The following is a 21,893-nucleotide window of genomic DNA, read 5'->3' as shown; positions in this document are numbered from 1 at the left end:
TTCCAGGAAAACTACAGCTTTTTCTAAAAGACTGCTTTATGCCAATATATTTTATATAACTACAATTCATCACAGATATCACCATAATTCCATCGCTTTCAATATGCAATATGGAAACTAACTTCCTGGGTGTCTGGCAGAGGTTTTTATTTTATCTCACTTTTTTCTATTTCTTTCTCTGAATACAGCTAATCAGTACAGAAAAGCAAAAAGAAGATTAAAAAACACATGTAAATTCACTACCCAGAGATAACTTGTTTACATTTGAAGAAAGTTTCCTTCTAGCCCTTTAGAGATCATTTTAAAAAATAAAAACCCAGCTTTGGTCCCCACTTTTCATGTAACAGTCAACCATGATAATTTCCTCAGTTCATTAAATATGCTTCAAAGATATTATTTTAATAGCTATATAATATTTCATCATATGAAAATACTATATTTTGAATTTATGATTAGAAAGTCTTCCCTGAACAGAGAGTAAATTTTCACCTATAAGTTTCTATAATGTTCTCATTTTTTTTTATATTTGTCTTTAATTCCATGAACTTATTCTGATGTACGGTATAAAGTGAGGCTTTAACTTGAATTTTATTTAAAAATTTTTATTAAATAATACATTGACATAGATTAAAGTTCCAAAAAGTATGAAAGAGTATACAACGAAAAGCCTCTTATCACCACACTCGGGCATCTACTTCTCCTCCCTATAAGTAACAAGTATCATTAGATTATTGAGTCTCCTTTCACAGATATTTTGTGTACACATATGCAAAGACATTTACATTTTTTCCCTGCATTTTTACACAATATCCACCTTGGAATTTTATTGGGAGTTTTGTCTTTGATCATTTTTTTTTTGGATGATGTGCCTTTCAAAATTATATTCAGTTACTGCTTATGGTCAATAAAACACCCACGTGCAAACTGGCTACCAGTGCAAACTACAGAGCTGAGAATGTCTCTTATACTCAAGCCACTGTATTTTGAATGAGCTTTAGGACTACAGATCTCAGGTAGTCATGAAAGATCTCTTTTTTGGCACTCTCAGGTAAAATCCTTGGGCCTCAAACATAAGGATGGTGAAATAAGCCTTGAGAAAGCCACAGCAGTTATACAGACCCAGGATGCAGACAGGAACCATGGAACCTTCAGCGCCTACAGAATACAGTGAGAACATTCAAGGAAATCATTTGCTCATTCAGGACTGGTCACCAGCCTATCATGCAGATTTCAGCATGGCAATCATTTCAAGTAAGACAAGTAAACTCAATTTTTTCTGGGTTCAGTCTCTGACAATCTAGGATCATTTAGCCTCTAAATGAGCATATGCACCAAAGTGAATAAAAAATATTGAAATGATACATGATATCTCTAGTCTTCTCTTTTACCTCACAGGGACTTTTAAGAAGCACAACCATGTCTATCATTCTTATTGCTGCTATATTTACAGATTTGACTATCCTTGATATCACAATGAATTCTTTTTTAACAAAGCTTTGCCAATAGAGTAATTTTAAAAGAAAGACTATAAAGATCATCTCTGCTCTACAATGAACAAATAGGTACCACGAAGAAAACAGATGGGAGACAGAAGCAGTTCCTAATTTGGGACTTCCGTATCACATACCTTCCTACCAAAGTTTACCTTCCATTCTGTGTAGAATGTGAGTAATGTATAGCTAAACACCATGTGTTCAATATTTACAGAAATACTTTTCTCTTTCTTATAAAATACTCAAATTATAGCAATATTCAAAGGAAAAAATTATGTTTTCTTTTGTAAAATCCTCTTACATTTACACATGTCAAAGAAAAACCATGTTGTAGAATCTTACCTGTTGTATCAAGACCCCTTAGCTGCCCGTGAACTCGATGGATGTTTAACTTGGCTGCAATCTCTTTGCCCTTTTCTGCTCCAGCATTTGACCTGAGAGATCCAGATGACTGAGGCTGCATCTTAGTGGCATGGACATACCTATCAAAATTTGATGTTCTCCCAGGGTCTGCATTGTTTGAAGTCTCTTCAACCACTCCTCTTTATGAAAAAAGACAGAATATGATGGTTAACATTTAAATAATATAGTCCAGTAAAAACATTTAACTAGTGTTTTCTTTAAACCATTTCACTGTTTTAATTAAACCAATATTAATAACAAAATTTTCAGTGTTTACTGAAAGACGGTATGAATAAAAACAGTAAAACTTTTTAAAACCTACTTTGCTAATCTACAAAGCGAGATACGAAATTCCAATAGTAGTTTTGAGTTTTAATATTAGAATTTTCAGAAATGCATTAAAAAGATGATTAAGGCTTGCTTTTACACCCAGCAAGATAATCCTGGCTCAAATTAATAAGATCTTTCTTACCTGTTCATACGAACTTGTGTAGCAATTCTGTCAAAACACAACGCTACTAGGGAAACGTGAGTCACACTTCTACTAGGAGCTGTACTTGGGGATTCTTCCACTGAGGCTTGTAACAAACATAAGTTCACCTAGCACACAAAATGTCACATATTTCAGAGGTGAAAAGTAAAAAGTTATCACTTAAACATAAGACACACAGGAAAATGAAAAACTACTGTTAGAAATGGTATATCTATGTGTCTGAGAGTAATGAGGGCAAAGCTTATAAATACAGACTCTCATAAAATAATAATTAAATTCTTACTGGATGGATGTGAAATATTTTAGTAAATATTATCCAACAATTTGCTTAAGTAAACTATTTACATTACATTAATTCTTTATATTAGATCATCAAGGAAATAAAATACATATTTTTGATATTACAATCTATTCCATCACCATTCAGTTTAGCAAATACAAAAGATAAAAACCACCAAAATATTCTTTCAGAAAATTTTTTAAAATACTAAATTGTTACCTTTGGGATGCTAACATTAGCCTGTAGACCTTTAATTGTTACATTATCTTGCTTCATTGTAAGATTTGTCTGTGCTTGTCCTTGGTTAGTCATTCCCATGGTAGGGTGCTCAGTTTTTGTTCCTCTAACATCTTGTTTGGAAGATAGCTAAAAAGATTGAGGTAGAATTATTATGTCACAGACTTTTCATAACTTCCACATCATCCACAACAGCAGCTTGCTGTTCACTGTGCTCCTCTATACCCATCTATGTACCAGCTGCCATCTGGTTCAGCACCCCTAGTCTTAAAGTCCAAACCTAAGAAAAGCTAGAAAATAGACTGGCAGCCCAGGGCTGAGAGGAGTGATACATAATAAAGTGAAATTAGCCCACACAAAAACAGACAGAAAAAAAATGGTAATAATAATAGGTATGTTTTTAGGATCAATAAATTCTACCTACTTGAGAGCAGATTTGGTTTCTGATACTTAGCTCCTTGCTGGCTGGGGATATTTTCAAATTTCTTTTGATTTATACTCCTTGACCCCAACTACCTATCACACGAAATGCCAATATATTTTGAATAACTAGATCACTAAAAATAATCAGCGTCACCTTCACTTTGCCTCTGATCCCTAGTCCAAATATGATACAGATAAATTTGAAAGTCAAGTGGACAATCACAAGATGAGCACCAGGACATGACCACTAAGAAACTGGCTTCATGACCAGGAGTACAGCATTAGAATATCACACACCAGCAGAGTGACTGGATTCCCTGAGGTGAACAAAAATAATCTCAAAAATATTAAGATACAAGTTATCTAATTCTAGAGGAAAGCCAAAATAATATGCAGCTCTGCTTTCTTAGAAAATGAATGTACCAGTCCTAAAGAATGCTCATTCACTTAGGCAAAGCCCTTTAGGAAAGGCTTAGGATTAAGCTACTTTCAAAATAAAAGAAAAAATAACACTACTTTTTAATTAATATTTTACTCCTACTTAATACATAGTATAATTATAGATGCTATCTCTTACGGAGCCAGTGCCATACATATAAAGACTATATAGAATGTCCATGTATTCCAGTTTAAACATCTAATAAAATTTAAACATATTCAAGTATTTTCAACTTTGGATATTATGTGCATGTGAAGAAAACTCAATTTGCCACACTCACTGAATAAAAAGTTCTTACATTTTCTGAGAAGGTAGTCTTGCTATTTTGGACAGCTTCCCTGAGGACTTTGACGTGGAGATCATCTACGATGGCAGCTGGATGTCGGGTACTGGCACAATGAACCATTGCTTCAATATACCTGTGGGAAGAAAAACAGTAAATGAAACATTTTAATATCACTTAATACTATGATCTGGTCTATCTAAATTATTCCATTTTGTTCCATACCAGATTTTATTCACATTATTTTTGTCTCCCTAGATAGACTATAATCTCCTTGCAGAACAAAATTTCTGCTTTATTCCTTCATTAACTAGACAGCAGTAAGAATATCTAACTTAATAATTAGTTCCTGGGTGTTTGATCATTTTATGCTCATCAGCCCAAAATCAAAAAGTAAAAAATATAATGCAATATAATGATTATAAAATTGCAATACATAATTATTTAGGCTGAAAAAGTAATAAATGATAACTAAAATATAGACCTTTTAAAACATATTTTCATTTTTGTTCAATCAAAATAGCCATCATCAACATTCTTTTTTATGAAAATATTATATCACATATACTAACCATATTACATACATTTATTATTTTATAAAATAGTAGTTGTATTTTTAGACAAAATTAATACCTGTCTAAAGCCTCAGCCACGAGGGGAGTCAGTACAATATCAACGGTTCCTTTGACTTCAACTATGGCTGTTGTCCTGGTCTGAGAGACTGGCTGATCCAGGGTCCACTCTTCTGTTAATGTTTCATCATCTGTGTTATCAACGGCTTTCTTATCCAGAGGAGTATATGGTGTACTACACAATTTAACAAGCAAAGTATATATTAAAAAGACCATGAAAAAGAATAGAAATTGGAGCTTCCTTAGAATGAGTTACACTGATTTTAACTTAAACTTATATTTATTTCACTTAAAAATTTCATGAAATTGGATTAGATATTTTACGTCCCAAATACTCTTGGAGGACAAGACAAATGAGGCACTAAAATACAAACTGATCAAAGATGGTTAATGTATCAAATGACAAAAAATTTTGTTAATGTATTTACTTGATTAGGCTTTTCCAAAATACGAAAATTACAATACTGAATTCTTGTTAGTTTCTAATTTTGACATGCCAAGTTATGGTTTGCATAGTACGTCTAAAAGAAATGCTACTGACTTTATACAAGTAGGCAAAGCCATGACAGACAACAGAGTTGAGTTATTTGGGGCAATTTATTCATAAAATAAAGACTATAGTCAAGTAAAGAGTGGCTATTCTTCAGAATAAACTCTACATTATCTCATAATCAAGAAAGATGACTTTAAACCTCAAAAGTATGTAATTTTAACTTACTTTGAAGTTGATCCTGAAAGTTGCATTCCTCTGTCTAGTAAAGAGTTAGCTGTGAGCCCCTGTTTGATAACCTAGAATAATATAAAAACATTACTTATAGCCTAGAATTTTAATATTAATTATTCTCTAATTTTATGCTATCAGCTCATATTTGTGAATATCCAAATTACCCTGTTAATATGATTTTGATATATGACATAAATGTTTAACAGATAAATTCAGAAAATATTCAATTGGCAATTTCATTTTCTGATTATTCAGAGAAACAACAGAGCAGGGCAGCAAAGATTCAGCAATGAGAGTAAAAGACTATATACAATGAAAGCTTAAAAGCCAAGTGCTTCAAACTATAAACTATGTCCATTACCCTCGCCACTGAACATCAAATGCTTGTCACACAGTAGTATATAATAAGTATCTGAATTTTAAATGAGTATATTAACGTTTAGACACTTTTTTTTGACTAGTTCAATTTTTTACTTTTTCTTTTTATTTATTGAGTTATAGTCAGTTTACAATGCTGTGTCAATCTCTGGTGTACAACATAGTTTTTCAGTCATAGATGAACACACACACATTCACCCCCATACTCTTCTTCACCATGAGCCACTACGAGATCTTGACTATATTTCCCTGTGCCATACAGTATAAACTTGTTCATCTAGTCTGTATATACCTGTCAGTATCTTATCTCGAACTCCCAGTCTATCTCTACCCACACCCTCTCCAAGCAACCACAAGTGTATTATATGTTTCTGAGTCTGTTTCTGTTTTATATTTAAGTTCATTTGTCTTCTGTTTTTTTTTTTCATTCCACTTATGAGTGATATCATATGGTATTTTTCTTTCTCTTTCTGGCTAACTTCACTTAGAATGATATTCTCTAGGGACATCCATGTTGCTGCAAATGACATTTTGTTGTCATTTTTATGGCTGAGTAGTATTCTATTGTATAAATATACCACAGCTTCTTTATCCAGTCATCTATCGATGGACATTTAGGTTGTTTCTATGTTTTGGCTATTGTAAATAGTGCTGTTATGAACACTGGGGTGCATGTGTCTTTTTAAAATAAGTATATATGCATATGTAAGTATAAACCACATAAGATTCTTGAATTGTTGAATCAGTTCAATAAGATTTTATATGCTCAATTTTGGTCTTTAAAATCATAAAAAGCCCTCTTAAAATTTATAATTCTATAAAAATCCTTCCATGTTAAGTATTATTACTAAATATTTTGACTTTTTAGCTTTCCTTTAAAAAGCAATTTACAGAATATATTACAGAGATGGACAATAATCAATTCATACTAAATTATAAGATCTCAAATATTAAGTGTGGAGAACTGGATCTGCATAGAAGCAGTTATGGATTAATAGAAAGAACACTAATTATTAAAAAGAACTTCAAAATTTTACTTTTAAGACACACAAAATATGAATTCAGAGACAACCTTACAGCACAATGGAGACACAGACTATATGTTAATTCTTAATAGTGTGACAATCAAGTCTGAAACTATTCCTCAATTTTATATGCCTAAATTTATAATACTCCTCAGTAACCCTGAGGCCTACTGTCATGTATGAAGCCATGACTTGAGGAATTCTATCTTTCAGAAAGGCAGCTAAAATGATCAAGAGAGTAATACTCATCTTCCTAAATAAATTTATCAGTTGAAACTAATGATTTGGCTCATACCTTAAAAGTTGGAACAGAAAGCTGTTCAAATGATGATGAACTTTCTTCACTGGTTGGTGTATCCAGATCGAGAGGCCGATGCAGCGAAGACTTAGAGGTTCTTTTGTTGGCTGGATGCTTCACTGACCAATTAATTACCTGGAACTGTGTAAGGTAAGTCTGATAGCAATTCATCACAGGTTGTTGAGAAGTAATCTGTTCACTCTCTACTGTTTTCTCACTTTCTACAACATACAAATGTTCTATAACATCATCTTCTCCACCTAATGCAGAAACAAAGGAAGCCTGGGAAGGATGAGTTTTGAAAGGTAGAGTTCGGGCATCCTGAATGCTTTCTCCAGGGCCAGTAAGTGGTCCTTCTACACTGTGATATATGGAACCCCTACTGTAGTCAATCTGCTGGGCTTGCTTTTTCTTCTTTTTTCTACCTGGATAAGTTCCAGGGCCTTCATCACTGCTAATGGGCTCAAATTCTTCAGCTGCAGAAAAGTAGGCTTCACTATCAGCCATGGACATGCTGGAATCCATTGATCGATACTGATGAAAGGAATTAGAGTCTGCTGATGGTGTGTATGGAAATGAACCGAAACTTCTTCTCTGCTTTGGTGAGTCTAGGACATTCTCATCACTTCGGGAGACATCACTACTAAACTGGACTCCAACTGTAACAGGCTGCTTGTCCCCATAAAAAGCAGCAGTAAGGCTCTTGGTACTTCCAAGTCGGGTGGAACATACAGAGGCCTGTCGTTTCAAAGGAGATCTCAGAGATTGACTTACTGACTTATCCTGAGTATTAGGAGACACGGGGCTGTTTCCTGAAATTTCTGTAGGAATGCTAAAACAGAGAGCAAAACTATTACCATTTACAGCATACCATATAATTTACTCCAAGTATAAATAGAAGGACTTATAAAATCCTTTCTGTAATTTTAATCATTTATTTTACAAATAAAGGCAAATGTAAAATTTTACAATAAAACATATATACAAAGTAGCAAAACAGCACAGTATGTGTTCATATCCCATATAGTTCCAAAAAAAAAATTAAGGCAGCTTAAAACACAATAAAAACTGAAAGAAACCCAGAGTATAATCTTCTATCCATAATGCATGGACACTAAAGCATTTATAAGTTTTTTCCCCCATATCTTTTAAAAGCTTGTCCAACAAAATATATCAGGGACCTCTGATTAAATGAGAGGAAATAAAAGAGAGAAATAAATCATAGATAATCCCAGTATTTCTGACTTCGGCAACTGATGTAGTAGTGCCATTTACTGAGGCAGAACAAGTTGAGCATAATAGGCACAAGGTCATTTGTTATATGTTGAGTTTGAGGTCTCCATGAAACATCCATGTAAAAACATTAAGAAAGGAGCTAGGCTTATATGCACCAAGGTTTTGGATGGGGCTTTTACATGTATAAGATGTTAGCTATAGATCATAATTGAAGCCAAACACTTACTAAAAGTGCCTAGGAAAACAGTACAGTGAGTGGAGAAAAGGGTACAGAATAGAGTTCTGAGGGATAGCAACATTTAACAAATGGCAGGCTGAAAGAGGAAGAGAAAGAAGAAAGGGAGGGAAAAAAATGCAGGACATGGAAATAGAGACTGAGAAGGAATAGACAAGGAGATGGGAAGAAAATTTGAAACGTGCTATCACGTCAAGAGGAAAGTCTGTTTTAAGAAGTGAGTAGCCAACTATCAAGGGGCCAAGAGGAGGACCAAAAAATATTCACCACACTGGAAGGATAATATCCACGTGTTAAAATGGTTCATTCTGAGTGGTGAGATGACAAGAAATATTCCTGTATTTTCCAAATATCTGGAATGAATATATATGTATTACTTTTGTAATCAGAAAAACAGTATCAAATGGACATTTAAAAATAGGTTTGGGGGAGAGAAAATTTTCTACAATGAATGAGCTGAGAGGGGAGAAGTTTTTCCCACCATAATTTTAAGCACTTACAATCCTATTATGATCAGATATCTAAATCTAACTGCATACTGACCTTACTTGGCCATCATCTCTTTTCGAACTATGCAAGAATTCCTTTTGAACCAAATGGTCATCGGCGACAGAGGAAGGACTTTCCTTTTCACCGGCCAACAGAGGCTGTGCAGCACTCGAACTGCTGTTCTCTTCTGAGGACGAGGATGAGCTATGGGATCGTAATGGTACCTGAAGACTAAGGTGCTGAGTTTTTCTCTCTACTTCTATTCCAACTGATTTGTTTTCCCATTCTTTCCTCTTCATGCCATTCACATTACCTAAACAAATGAACAAAAAAGTAGGTTACATAAATATAATAATTTCAAAAGCAATTTATGAAAAATACGAGAACTTAATCCAACTCCGTTTTTAAGTATATAATCATTTTTAAAAAGCACAAGTAACTAATTGCACATAGGAATGTGCTAAACACTACAGAAAGATACCAACATGAGTATGACTCCAGAGTCCATAGACAGTGAATTTTTTCTTCTTTTTTTAAACTATTTATATGAAAAATTTTCAAACTTAAAAAACTTTCAAGAGTGGTACAAAGCCACCAAAAATCTTTTACTTGAAACTACCTTTTTTAAACATTTTGCCCAATGTGCTCTACTTATATACAATAAACATAATAGTTTTTGAACCATCTAAGAGTAATTTGCAGACATCATGGCCTTTCACCCTAAATAGTTAAACAATTATGTCCTAAGAGTAATTCAAAACCACAGTATAATTATCAACTTGGTACATTTGGTGTTTATATCATACTGTTATCTAATCTACCATGTGCTTTCCAATTTTCTCATTGACCCAATAATATCCTTTAAAGCACTTTTGCCCTCTCCAGTACAGGATCCAATCTGGGATTGTATATTATTGCTTTCAGTTGTCATTGCCTTCTTTAATCTGACATTTCCTCAGCCTTTTATAAGAGCCCTGTGATGTGTTATGTAAATTGGGAGTGGGGAGGGATAAAGGGAGAGTTGACAGCTGCTTAGATCCAAAAACCAACCATTGCACTGCTTCCCCTCTCCTTGTGCTACCCAAGAAAGAGGAACCTGCTGATAGGAGAAAAAAAATCTCCCAAAGCAGAATGCGGTTCTAAATGGAACTTAAGGGGTAAAAAGTCATCTCTTTCAAAAGAAAAATGGGCTTGATTCACTTTTAAGTGATAGAAAATTAGTGTTCACTGACCTTTCAAGGAAATTTTTGGTTCTACCAATATGCCCTCCTTGATTCTATCCTGATACTGTGTATCTATACTTGGCTCCTGGAAAACTGAACTATCAGAAAGTCAGATACTTATGTAGGAACTAATTCCAATCTTCTCTGCACAAGAAGCTTACAGCAATTTACCAATTACAAGTCACTCCTGAGAGAATCACTAGGAGATATAGACACTCCTCATTATACATTGTAAGAATTAGAATGAAATTTCCTTTGTTCACTGTTATTTGCTATTTTCCCCCTTTTATATCCAGTGTAAATTCTCTGTAGATTTTATTCCTTGAGTTTTTGATGGTTACATTTTGATCTGCAAGTTAGAAAATCAAGCAAAATCATAAGTGACAATTGTAGTACGGTGGGAAGAACTAAAGTGGCTTCAGTGACCCTGATTCCAGTTACTGCTCAGCCATGTACATGACTGTATGACTTCATGCAACTCAGTCTCAGTGATGAACCTCACCTACTTCACTATAAACAGGAAAAATAAAGAAATCATATGGTAGCTTGGGGGTGAAATAAGAAATGTGTATGAAAATTTTAAAAACAAACATTATTCAAATGTGGGAAAGTAATATTATAAGAAGACAGCTAAGTTAAATTTCACTTAGCATCTTCCTTGTCCTTTAAATGTCAAGAAGTTTTGGTGTTTACTGATTTTATAAGATAATTGCTCTTATTCTGGTAAAACTGCTGAAGTCAAACAACCTTAAAATAACGTGTACAAATTTATTAATATTCAGTGAAAAATCATTCAAATAAGAATTTGGCAGATGTGGTAGCCCAGCTCTTTCCTCTAAAAGCTCCTTACACATGGGAAATTGATAAACTCTGAGAGTTAAAACTACTTCTTTCCTATCTTTGCCTACTGACAATAGGCAGAGGTAAGTTAACATTTGTTAATGGATCAAGGGGAAAAAAAGGCTAAATATTGGTGAAATATGAAGACTTTTCTACATCTTACTTTCTGACATCAGGGGCAGCTTAAACAATAAATACTGCACTTAATTACAGGAATACACAACAAAGAAACCCAAAGGAAAATGCATTTCTGAAGTCTTCGGAGAAAAAAACACTAGATAAGTTTAAATCTAATATACCTAAAGCCACCATTCACTGCTCATACCAAACTCACGTATTGGCAAAGTTATCCTACAGGCTTTAAGGAAAGACCACATTTCTCTTCTTGACATGTACAATTTTAGTGATAAGAGAATATTTTGTAAAAGTAGTTGATACCATGAGGGCCGACGGTATAAATATTACTACTGACAAGTTTGTCCTAGAAAAATAAGCCAGTAAAACAACCAATACCTCAAAGCACAGTTATTCCCAAGTATATCTCTGGAATCTGGGTTCTAGGGAAATACTGATTTATAAGGAAATGTTTAGGTAAGCTGAGCTAGGAAAATCACCCACGTTAACAACAGGACATCTGAATAGTAGACCTATTTTTGCCCTGTACAACTCTGAAAAACTCATTAGTCTTATCTGGCTTTAGTTAAATCACTTGCAAAACAGAGATGTTATACTAATAAGAATGCTCAAAAAACTGAGTTGAACAAAGTAACACTGAACTTCTCTCAGAATGGCACAGGGATGAAGACAGTAAAAGATTAGCACAAGTGACAACACATTACCATCTACAATTTTGGGAACTTCTTTGGTAATAATCCATTCTCCAGGCTGCAGCAGAGACTGTCCATAATACATATCAGACTCCGCACTCGTGCTTGAAAATGCAGAGCTACTGGAAGGTGTCAGCTCTTCAAGCTTGAAGAAATCTAGGCCGGTTACTGTGCCGCCAAAGAACCTGCAGCCACCAAGACAACCACACTTGTTCCTACACCTCTTATTCTTCAGGGTATCATCTGGCCACAAAAACCACAACCTAAACAGAATGCAAAACGAAATAGACAAAAGAATAATGTAACAAAAACTCATTAAGAAATGAGAAACTTTTGATCGGATAATCAGTTGAATTTAATTGTTAATATTTTCAAAAGACAAGTTAAACATAAATACACAGATTTATTTTTACTGGTAAGTATCTTTTCAATTATTCTGCCTTTCTAAAACAAGCAAACAAAAAAAAGTCTCACCACAGTGAGATGAAAATAAGTAGGAACGATAATAAGAGATAAAACATACTAAAGAAAAAAAAAGCTAAAAAAAAAAAAAATTAAACATTTAAATCCAATTTAAAAACAGCAGTAAACATTCTCAAAAGAACAAAAAATTTAAATATTAATCTAAAAAATATACCAAACTATAAGTATACATTATGCTTAATAGATAATTTATTATATTTAACACTTCAGAGCCTATTTTATATGGTAAATTTAGTACACCAAAATATTATAAATATGGGGCAAGAAAGATATTTCTTAAATAAAATAAAAATAATGCACCATTCTATATTTTAGAGAAAAAAATTGTAGTAATCATGTAATAAGGACTCTGAATGAACTATTAAGAATTTAGACAATAAAAGTAAATGTCTATAAAAATGCTTCAGGTTCTGTAAGTGACCCACACACAAAACCATCAGCATTTATTTTAACTCCCTGCTTTTCTTAAAAAATATTATTTAATACAAATCTGGGAAATATATATTCCTTTTTTTACATTAAATAATAAAACTTCATATTAATAGTCCATTTTTCTAAGCATTTTCACATGCATCATCTCACTAGAAAGACAGAATAGGTATTATCAGTTTCATTTTACATTCATTCATTTATATTTCTTGAACATATCTATTAGGGACTTTGTATTGTGCCAGGCAAAACTGATATAGGCCTATCCATATCAAGTTTACAGACAGAGGCAAAGACAGGCCACCAACAAGAATATATGAACATAAATAACAGTAAGTGCTCTGAGGAAAAGAACAGGGCATTGTGACAAAGAAAACAGGGGCAATCTTTCAAAAAATATATGACATGTGAAAGATGAGATGGAATGACTATATCAAATTCAAAGTGAAGGAATAAATATATGACATTAGAAGAGGAACGTCAGTCTAGATAACACAGAAGGAAAAATATGTGTAACATACGTAAAGCACCTGATGCAAAATCTGGAATACAGAAGCTGCACAACAAATGGAGGCTCCCGTCCCCTATCTTCATATAAACCAGTGCCCTAGCCCTCAAATTTCAGCTTGCATTAGAATTACCTGGAGGGCTCATTAAAATACAGAGAGCTGGGCTCCACCTCCAGAGTTACTGACCGAGGTCTGGGAAGGCCTGATTATCAACAAGATCCAAGGAGATGTTGGTGCTGGTGGTTTGGGAACTATGCTCTTCAGAAACACTGATCTAATGAAACTAATGGTCTATGAGTCTAGTAACTTTTCCAGTTATTTCATAAGTGAAAATACCTACTCCCCAAAACTTCTGGGAATCAAACATGCACTAAGGCAGCCAAAGCTGAAGATCAATGAACTACCGTGTAGGGAGAGGCAATTCACCGTGGGCCCTAAACACCCCTACCCATTCTTGCTAGATATGCCAAGAATGCAAGGCTCTGACCAGGCCATTTCTCAGGGTTGTGCAGATAGTGAGCAACCTTAAAGGATGAGGTAGTGTCTTATCCTGGAAAAGAGCAGGCTTGCTTCCACTTACTACAACAGTGGTAGAATCCCTAAGTTGAGTGTTTCTCTTTTGTAATGCATCCCAAAGTATGCAAACATCTATCATGGGTCTTCTGTCACCCCCATGGGACTCAGGGATAGGGGTACCAGGTTTACCAAATAAAAATAAGCTTGTCCTATGCAGTATTTGGGACATACCTAGACTAAAAACTTATTTGTTGTTGGTTTTTAAAAAATATTTATTTATTATTGTATTATGTAACTATTTTTATTTTGGCAAGGTGGGGGGGTAGGTAATTAGGTTTATTTATTTTTTCAGAGCAGGTACCAGGGATTGAACCCACCACCTCGTGTATGCTAACCATGCATTCTACCACTTGAGTTATACCCTCCCCCATACTTGTTGTTTATTTGAAGTTCAATTTTATCTGGGCATCCTGTATTTTATCTGGCAATACTACTTGGAGGGCACAGGGAACCACTGCAAACACATATGACTCTGGCCAGTGCTTTTGCAGTGAGTAATAGTCCTCTGTCTCTTACCAGGTTTCTAATGCCTTCTGCCAGCACTCATGAAACTGCAGGCTAATTTTTTGGCTTGTAGTAGGATGAAATCTCAAACCCTTCACAATTCTTAACAAACCAGAGCACTGAAACCAACCTAAACGAGGCAACTGGAACCACTTAAATCACACGGAGCCACCTCCTTAGCTTCACTAGCACTTTGCTCCACCACCTGATCTATCAGAACAGGCACTCTGTTCATACTAACAGCTTTCAGGGCAAACAAAGAAACCAAAGTTGTTTTAAACAATATTCTCCACAAATGAACTTCGGCAACTTTTTAAAAAGCAGATATAATCATTTTTTAAGGACCATTTCTTAAGCTTTAGGTACTTTTACTCTTCTCTGCAGTTGTGAAGGCCTACAAAAGAAGTACCATAGAAGAAGTGGTGATTAGCAATGGTGTTTTCTACGAATGACAAATTGGAAGAGGAGAGCTGTGGTGAGAGAGAAAGGGTGTAATGCTTTACAAAATGTTACTTGAGGACCAGTAATTTAAATTTGTTTCACTGTTAACATACACAGCATGGCTTAGGAACACATCAAAAAATAATGTTATATCCAGCAACCACACCATCATCAGAGATGACATATACAATGTAATTACTTAAATATCAGGCCCTTAAATAGTCATTGAGATGTACCCAGCACAATCATATTAGGTCTTTAAGATGTTCTTATTCCATTCCTAACAGTAGAATTTCCTCTGCAATTATCTAATAATTTTTATCTAGACTTGAGACTATTACCATTCTTAAATTTCACTTACCTCTTAGTTCTGGTATCATGAGTTTCTAAGAATTGTCTTTGTGCCTCATGCTTAGAATGATGATCAGCAGCTAACGCAATATCAACAGTAATGAGTCCTAAATTGGCTGACCCAGCTTCAAGCCAGTAGGCCCTCCGCAGCACTGCAGGCTGAAGTCCAACTCTGGAATTGTTCAATTGCTCAATGTACTGTCTCACTTGAAAATCCTGAATTGCAGCACTTATTCCTTCTCCAACTGACTGATTGTGGAGATTACAGTTTGCAACCCGAATTGCACCCATCTAAAGGTGAATGAAGACAATGAAAAAAAAGAACTGAAGTTTCTGTATTTTTAAGCAACTTACAATAGACTACAGAATTGGTAATTATTTCAAATTGCATGAAAAACAGAAGAAGAAAAGGGAAAGGAAAAAAAGAGAATGGGGAAATAGAAGAGGTAAATGTAACAGAATAAAGATAACAATCAATTAAAAAAAAAGGATAAAAAAAAAAAAAAGAACACAAAGCCAAAGAAAAATCAGGGAAGAAAGAAAAGCTAGAAGGCTAGTTAAGTAATGAAATCACAGAATCTTAACAAGACTCAATTTTAAACAGTAACCCTTAAAGCAGAAGTGGCAAACAAATGTTTTCAGGAGACAGATAGGAAATATAAATGCATAAAACCTAAAGGCATTCAAATCGAATTTTTAAAAATTTACCAATTTACATTCCTGCCATAAAAGCAACCTACTAGTGTATGTCCCTGCCATAAAACAAGGTTATAATAATTCAGTTAAAGTAAAAAAGTAGTAAAGTATGCCATAAAAAAATAAGACTGGAAGAGAACATGGATGAGTAAAAAATAAAGTTATCCCCTGGAATTTTGTTGTATTCTGTGAGATGGTAAACTATAAATAGGTGTTTTATTTCAAGAAATGGAGGTTTGGTTTGGTAAAAAGGAAAAAGAATTAACACTGGTCAAGAAATAGGCAAATATGTACCTTTATATTTGTAGCACAGCCATGCTCCACAATATAAATATCAGCTCCATCTACTGCTAAACGAGTCATAGTATATTTCAGATCATCTGAAGTTGGACAAGGCCCAGGAATACAACTCAGCTAAAATGAAAAGGCACTGAACATTTAATTCTTCATCATCTATTCATTATTTTGATACTAAAATCTGCTTATTTAAATAAACAAAATTCTGCATACATGTGTACTTTAAAATATCACTCAATTAAATTTCACTTTTTTATAATGATAAAGGATATACATCTATAATTATATATATATTTAATGATAAAATAATCAGCAATTCAATCAAGTCTTACTGATTAGAAAACTAATCATAAGTAACCATGCGCCATTTTCACTCAAAAGTGGTAAGTGGCAATTTTAAACTGACAGAATACAGATATAACTTGTTAATGAAACTCGAAAAGAACAGCCGAAGTAAACTGATAAACAATGTCACAGGTTTATAAGAACTGTATAGGAGTTTAAATTTGTAATTTTTTTTAAAGAGTATGCCATAGTCCATGCATACACACACACACAAACACATGACTATTTTTACCCACATCCACAAGTATATGAAATATAAATTTTATGATGATACCTAGGAAAATCCACACAAATTTTCTTTTTGTTTTACTCCTCAAAACATAGATTTGGTCATGATTAGGTTGGAAGAAAACGTACACATCACCAACTTCAATGAACTTCTTTGGGAAATGGCAGCCCTGAGTAAATTACCAGCCCAATAGTCTGTACCCTGCTCATTAGTGACAAAGGCAGGACTAGAAAGCAGGTGCCTTGCAAGACAGTCAGTGCTCTATACGAATATATTTCCTCCACACAAAATAGACCGAAAAAAAACCCAAAAACCTGATCTAAAATGATAGAAAGCATATCAGTGGTTACATGGAATAGTGGCTGACTGCATAGGGTCAAAAAGGAATTTTCTAAGGTGAAAGAAATGTTCTAGATCTTCAGTGGTGGTGAAAATTATACCAGTATATATAACACTTGTCAAAATTAAAACTGTGCAACTTAAAAAGGGTGAATTTATTGAAGGTAAATTATGCCTCAATAAAGTTGATTTTTAAAAAATTGCATTGCAACCTAAAACCTTTGAGTACTAAAAAAAAAAAAAAAAGAGGAGGAGATGCCTGCAAGCATGTACAAATTATCTAGAAGAAATTAATGACTAAAGAACGAATTCCCTGGAGACTAGAGATGTGTTTATAACAAGAAAAAAATAATTTTATTACCAACTACAGTTGTTTCCCTTGTTGTCTGTAAATAAGCACAGGTTATAATTTTTTGGGACATAAAATTAAAAGCAGAATTAATTACTTTCAATTCACAGGAATATACTAGCAAACAATTATAGTTCCTATAACAAAAGAAAAAAGAAAGACACATTGGAAAGAAATTAGAAAGAAAACTTAATTGTTGGCAATGGCTATTTCTATGTAGCAGAATAAGTTATTTTTCTTTTTTGAAGCAGCCATGTTTTCCAGGTTTTCTGAAATAAGCACGCTTAAAAAAAATGTCCCCCATCCCAAAATTCATAAAGAACAGTATTTACTACATAATAACACTCTACATCTCACTACCACTGTGTATCATTTTAGGAATTATAATTTACTGTTCACAACCCTCTTGAAGGTACTGTAATAAGCCTTAGTCATGGTAGTGTAATACTGTGGAAAGAGTGTAAGATTTGGAGTCAGGAAGCTCAGGGAATGCCTAGCATATCTTATCACATTATGGAGAACAGGTATGTTCCAGAAAGGTCTGCAAACAATCTGATGTAAGGAATTTAACCTTCCTCTTCCTTCAATTTCTAAATCTACATAAACACACAGCCATATCCCAAAGAGTGTTAATAATGCAATAACACATGAGTGTCAACAGTAAAACTGTAAGAGATATGATATAATTTTACAATATCTCCATCTGTGAATATATATCTTAATAATTACTTCATATTTTAGATATTTACAACTAAAATAACAAGAGGCGCTGAATTTACAAAGTAATTTTATTAATTGAAAAACCTTAACTTTGATGTTTACTCGATGATTATATGCATTTGATTTAAAGCTGATATCTCTTACCTTTCATTTTGAAAAACGATTAATGTTTATAATACTTCTAACATATTTGTTAACATACCTTGGATTCACAGAACCGACGATCAATTCCATGCTGACATACTATTACTGATTTTGGTCTTTCCAGTTCATACTCCCGGCATACCACATGAAAGACAAATGTCTGCCCCCACTCCAAGAGACAAGCCAGCTACAAATAAGCCACGACAGGTTGACAACACTGTTAGCATTCTAAACAAGTGTTCAGAGTTCAAAAGCTTATCAAGATATTAATACAGCTTGAAAGAACCCAAACAGTGCCTTATATCTGCTACATACTCTACTCGTTAGCCAATATCATGATTTTTCTAACTTGACATCATTTATAAGCTTGAGTTACTTTTCATTTGTGAATGACAAAAAGCTTTGCCAAAATGAAAACTCATTTCAACTGAAAAATTCAACTTCAGCAATTTCTAGAGCAAGTATTTTTCTTTAAGGTTACATTTTTCTTCTTACATGACTGACTAACTGGAATCCTCTGCAAAGAAAAGCACCTAATAATAAATCAAGCTTTGATGTGAAATTTGTATCTATTAAACTATACTGTTGGAAAATCAGGTATTTTGAAGATTAAAGCATTTTTATGCAATATAAGCTTAAGTAAGTATACATCAATTTTTCATCAAATCTTGAGTCTTCTTAAAAAAACCTTGATTTTATAATTGATTAGAGTTGTTAACAAAACACATTGATCTTGTAGTAACCTATAATGAAAAAGAATATGAAAACAAATAAGTGTGTGCATAAGTATGACTGAAACATTATGCTGTACACCAGAAATTGACACAACATTGTAAACTGGCTATACTTAAATACATACATACATACATACACACACTGAGACATGGGTATACATGACATTATTCCCCTCCAAAAAAGTACATAACTTCAACTTTCAAAAAACATGAATTTCACCTTTAAAACATATAAAAAATGGAATAAACACCAAAAGTACTTATGGATTTATGAACCTTGCAGGAAATAGTGATGCCAAGATTCTAGTGCAGCAGAAGGAGAATGTTTCATCTTCCAAAAAGGGCAACGTGTTTGAGATTCTAGCAATCCTTAGATTAAAGGAATTGTGTCAAGTCTAGGAAGATCAGCATGGCTTCACTGCATGCTTGTTTGGGAACAAATGATTTTGTTACAAGCTTCAGTTTGTGTATATAAGAGACAAAAAATGGCAGGTAAGAAGAAGATAGTTATGAGGGTAGTGAGCATTGAATATTTGTTTTCATCCATTATTATTAATTTCTTTTCATTCATTTTTATATTAAATACCCCTTTTCAATTCCATTCATTTTTCTATTATTTCTAGAATCTTAATTTTAAATGCCCTCCCAACAATTTCTTTCAAAGTGTCTAGAGTCTTTATTCACCTGCTTGTTGCCACTACCCTCCTCTAAATTTTGTTTCACACCCATTCTGTAACCTTTTATTAAAAATTGAGTATATACATTTCTACCACGTTCCAGTCTTCTTAAATGCCAAGATAAGTAGGAACATTACAAATACAGGCATACTTCAGATATTGTGAATTTGGTTCCAGACCACTGCAATAAATTTGCAGTATTGCAAATATCACAATAAAGCAAGACACAGGAATTTTTTGGTTTCCCAGTGTATGTAAAAGTTATGTTTACACTATACTGTAGTCTATCAAGTGTGCAACAGCATTATGTCTAAAAAAACAATGCACACACCTTAATTAAAAGATACTTCATTACTAAAAAATGCTAAGCATCACCTGACCCTTCAGTGAGTCATAATCTTTCTGCAACAGTAACATCAAGATCACTAATCACAGATCACCGTAACAAATATAATCATGATGAAAAAGTTTGAAATACTGCCAGAACTACCAAAATAAGACAGACACACAAATTGAGCAAATGTTGTCAGAAAAAATGGCACCGACAGATGTGCTTGATGCAGGGCTTTAATTTGCAAGAAAAAAATCACAAACGCTGTGAAGTACAATAAAATGAGGTATGTCCGTATGTGGCTCAACAGGTGAAATATTACAGTGATATGGCTGCTCAACTAAATTTCAATGGTCAATTTCTAAATATTGTCAGCCCTCCATATCCACAGGTTTTACACCTGCACTTGGCTAAATCCATGGTTGGTTGAACCTGTGGATGTGGAACCTGCAGACAAGGATGGCTAACTGTAATCCTTAAATCCTCGGCATCTTCTAAAGACTGAGTAGGACAGTGAGGGGAAAGAGGAATGTATCCAAAAGGATCACAACTAGCACTCTAGACCAGATTTACTTACCAGTAAATTCTTTTTTTTCTAAACCAGTATCCACGTTACTAAGTGCAGGTACAAATGATGATGCTTTGGGACATGACAAATAAGAATCATGCCACCTTAATATCATAAATGCTACTTTCAAATACTACTTAAGAAATATACAAGAGAAGGGGGAGGGTATATAGCTCAGTGGTAGAGCACATGCTTAGCATGCACGAGGTCCTGGGTTCAATCCCCAGTGACTCCTCTAAAAATAAACAGTAAAACCTAATTATCGTCCTCCTGCAAAAAAAAAAAAAAAAAAGAAAGAAATATACAGGATGGTAAAATTCTTAGAGAATTATTCTGTGCACTGAGAAAACAAGATTGTTCCAACAGCGGAGAGCCAAGTAAGATAATTTTAATAATATATAACTTGATTTCCAGAAATTTCTCATCATGAGTTTTTCCCAGAGAAAGTCTTGAATTCTTGAAAGTATTACCCAGAACTATAAAACATTACACCCATTGATTTTATGTAGCCCAAAAGTGAAACTTGTCTGTGCCTTACCTATTGCTAAGAAAATTCCATATGGTCAGCAGAAATGCAATGAAAATTCAAACAGGCATACAACTTATTCTTGGGGAGATGAATGAGTAAAGGAAAAAGAAAATAAGTCAGGAGCTAGCCTTCAGAGAACATACCTGTGGTGCTGTGACCTTAGCTGTAAGGCTTCCAGCCTGCACATCAATTAACCATGCATATTCTAAGGAATCACTTCCCAAAGGAAGACCTTCTGCTGAGAACATAGCATGTGCTCTCAGCTGGAGACCCGACAAATTGATGTGACCTTCCCTGAGCACTTCATCCACAGGAGGTCGCTGCTGAAAGCAATAATAAGACTGTAAGAATTATAAGAAAAGTCAGCATTATAATTTTTAGTTGTTTTTCGCATAGACAAAGAGTAGAAACGTGCTATTTGGGAAGTAAGACTTTGGGATCCACAAGCTCCTAACACAACCTTGTACTCATAAAAATAGTCTGAGTTAAGCTTCTTTAGTGACAATATCCATAAGAGCCCAACTGTAAAGCAAGACAGCAAAGTCCTAAAAGAATGCAGATCTCTGATTGATAACTGCCTCAATGAATAAAAAAAAACAAGAATTCTGTCTGACAGGGAAAAAAAGAGGCCTATCTTTTGTGGTAAGGCAGGAATCATGAGATTAAAATATTAAAAAGAAGAAAA

At 34.0% G+C, this 21,893-nt stretch overlaps 1 protein-coding gene across 10 annotated transcripts in view; it reads right to left on the bottom strand.

Annotated features, from left to right (window-relative positions):
• Window positions 1-21,893, bottom strand: part of KIAA1109 (KIAA1109 ortholog) — a 175,577-nt gene that overhangs the window by 89,228 nt on the left and 64,456 nt on the right. For 9 of the 10 annotated variants that reach the window (XM_032462793.1, XM_032462751.1, XM_032462777.1 and 6 more), the window contains 13 exons: window positions 21,352-21,531; window positions 18,428-18,556; window positions 16,241-16,360; window positions 15,261-15,541; window positions 11,970-12,220; window positions 9,122-9,380; window positions 7,105-7,939; window positions 5,401-5,471; window positions 4,684-4,857; window positions 4,066-4,186; window positions 2,888-3,034; window positions 2,368-2,495; window positions 1,836-2,035 (listed from right to left, as the gene is read on the bottom strand). In XM_032462793.1, the coding sequence (XP_032318684.1) occupies window positions 1,836-2,035; window positions 2,368-2,495; window positions 2,888-3,034; window positions 4,066-4,186; window positions 4,684-4,857; window positions 5,401-5,471; window positions 7,105-7,939; window positions 9,122-9,380; window positions 11,970-12,220; window positions 15,261-15,541; window positions 16,241-16,360; window positions 18,428-18,556; window positions 21,352-21,531 (2,896 nt within the window). The remainder of the gene's footprint in view (window positions 1-1,835; window positions 2,036-2,367; window positions 2,496-2,887; window positions 3,035-4,065; window positions 4,187-4,683; window positions 4,858-5,400; window positions 5,472-7,104; window positions 7,940-9,121; window positions 9,381-11,969; window positions 12,221-15,260; window positions 15,542-16,240; window positions 16,361-18,427; window positions 18,557-21,351; window positions 21,532-21,893) is intronic. The other variant, XM_032462762.1, reaches the window with a different exon arrangement.

The sequence above is a fragment of the Camelus ferus genome, chromosome 2 (genome assembly GCF_009834535.1).
Source record: "Camelus ferus isolate YT-003-E chromosome 2, BCGSAC_Cfer_1.0, whole genome shotgun sequence".
NCBI classification, from domain to species: domain Eukaryota; kingdom Metazoa; phylum Chordata; class Mammalia; order Artiodactyla; family Camelidae; genus Camelus; species Camelus ferus.
Note: the sequence above shows the minus strand (reverse complement) of the source record. Positions and strands in the feature narration are given on the sequence as shown.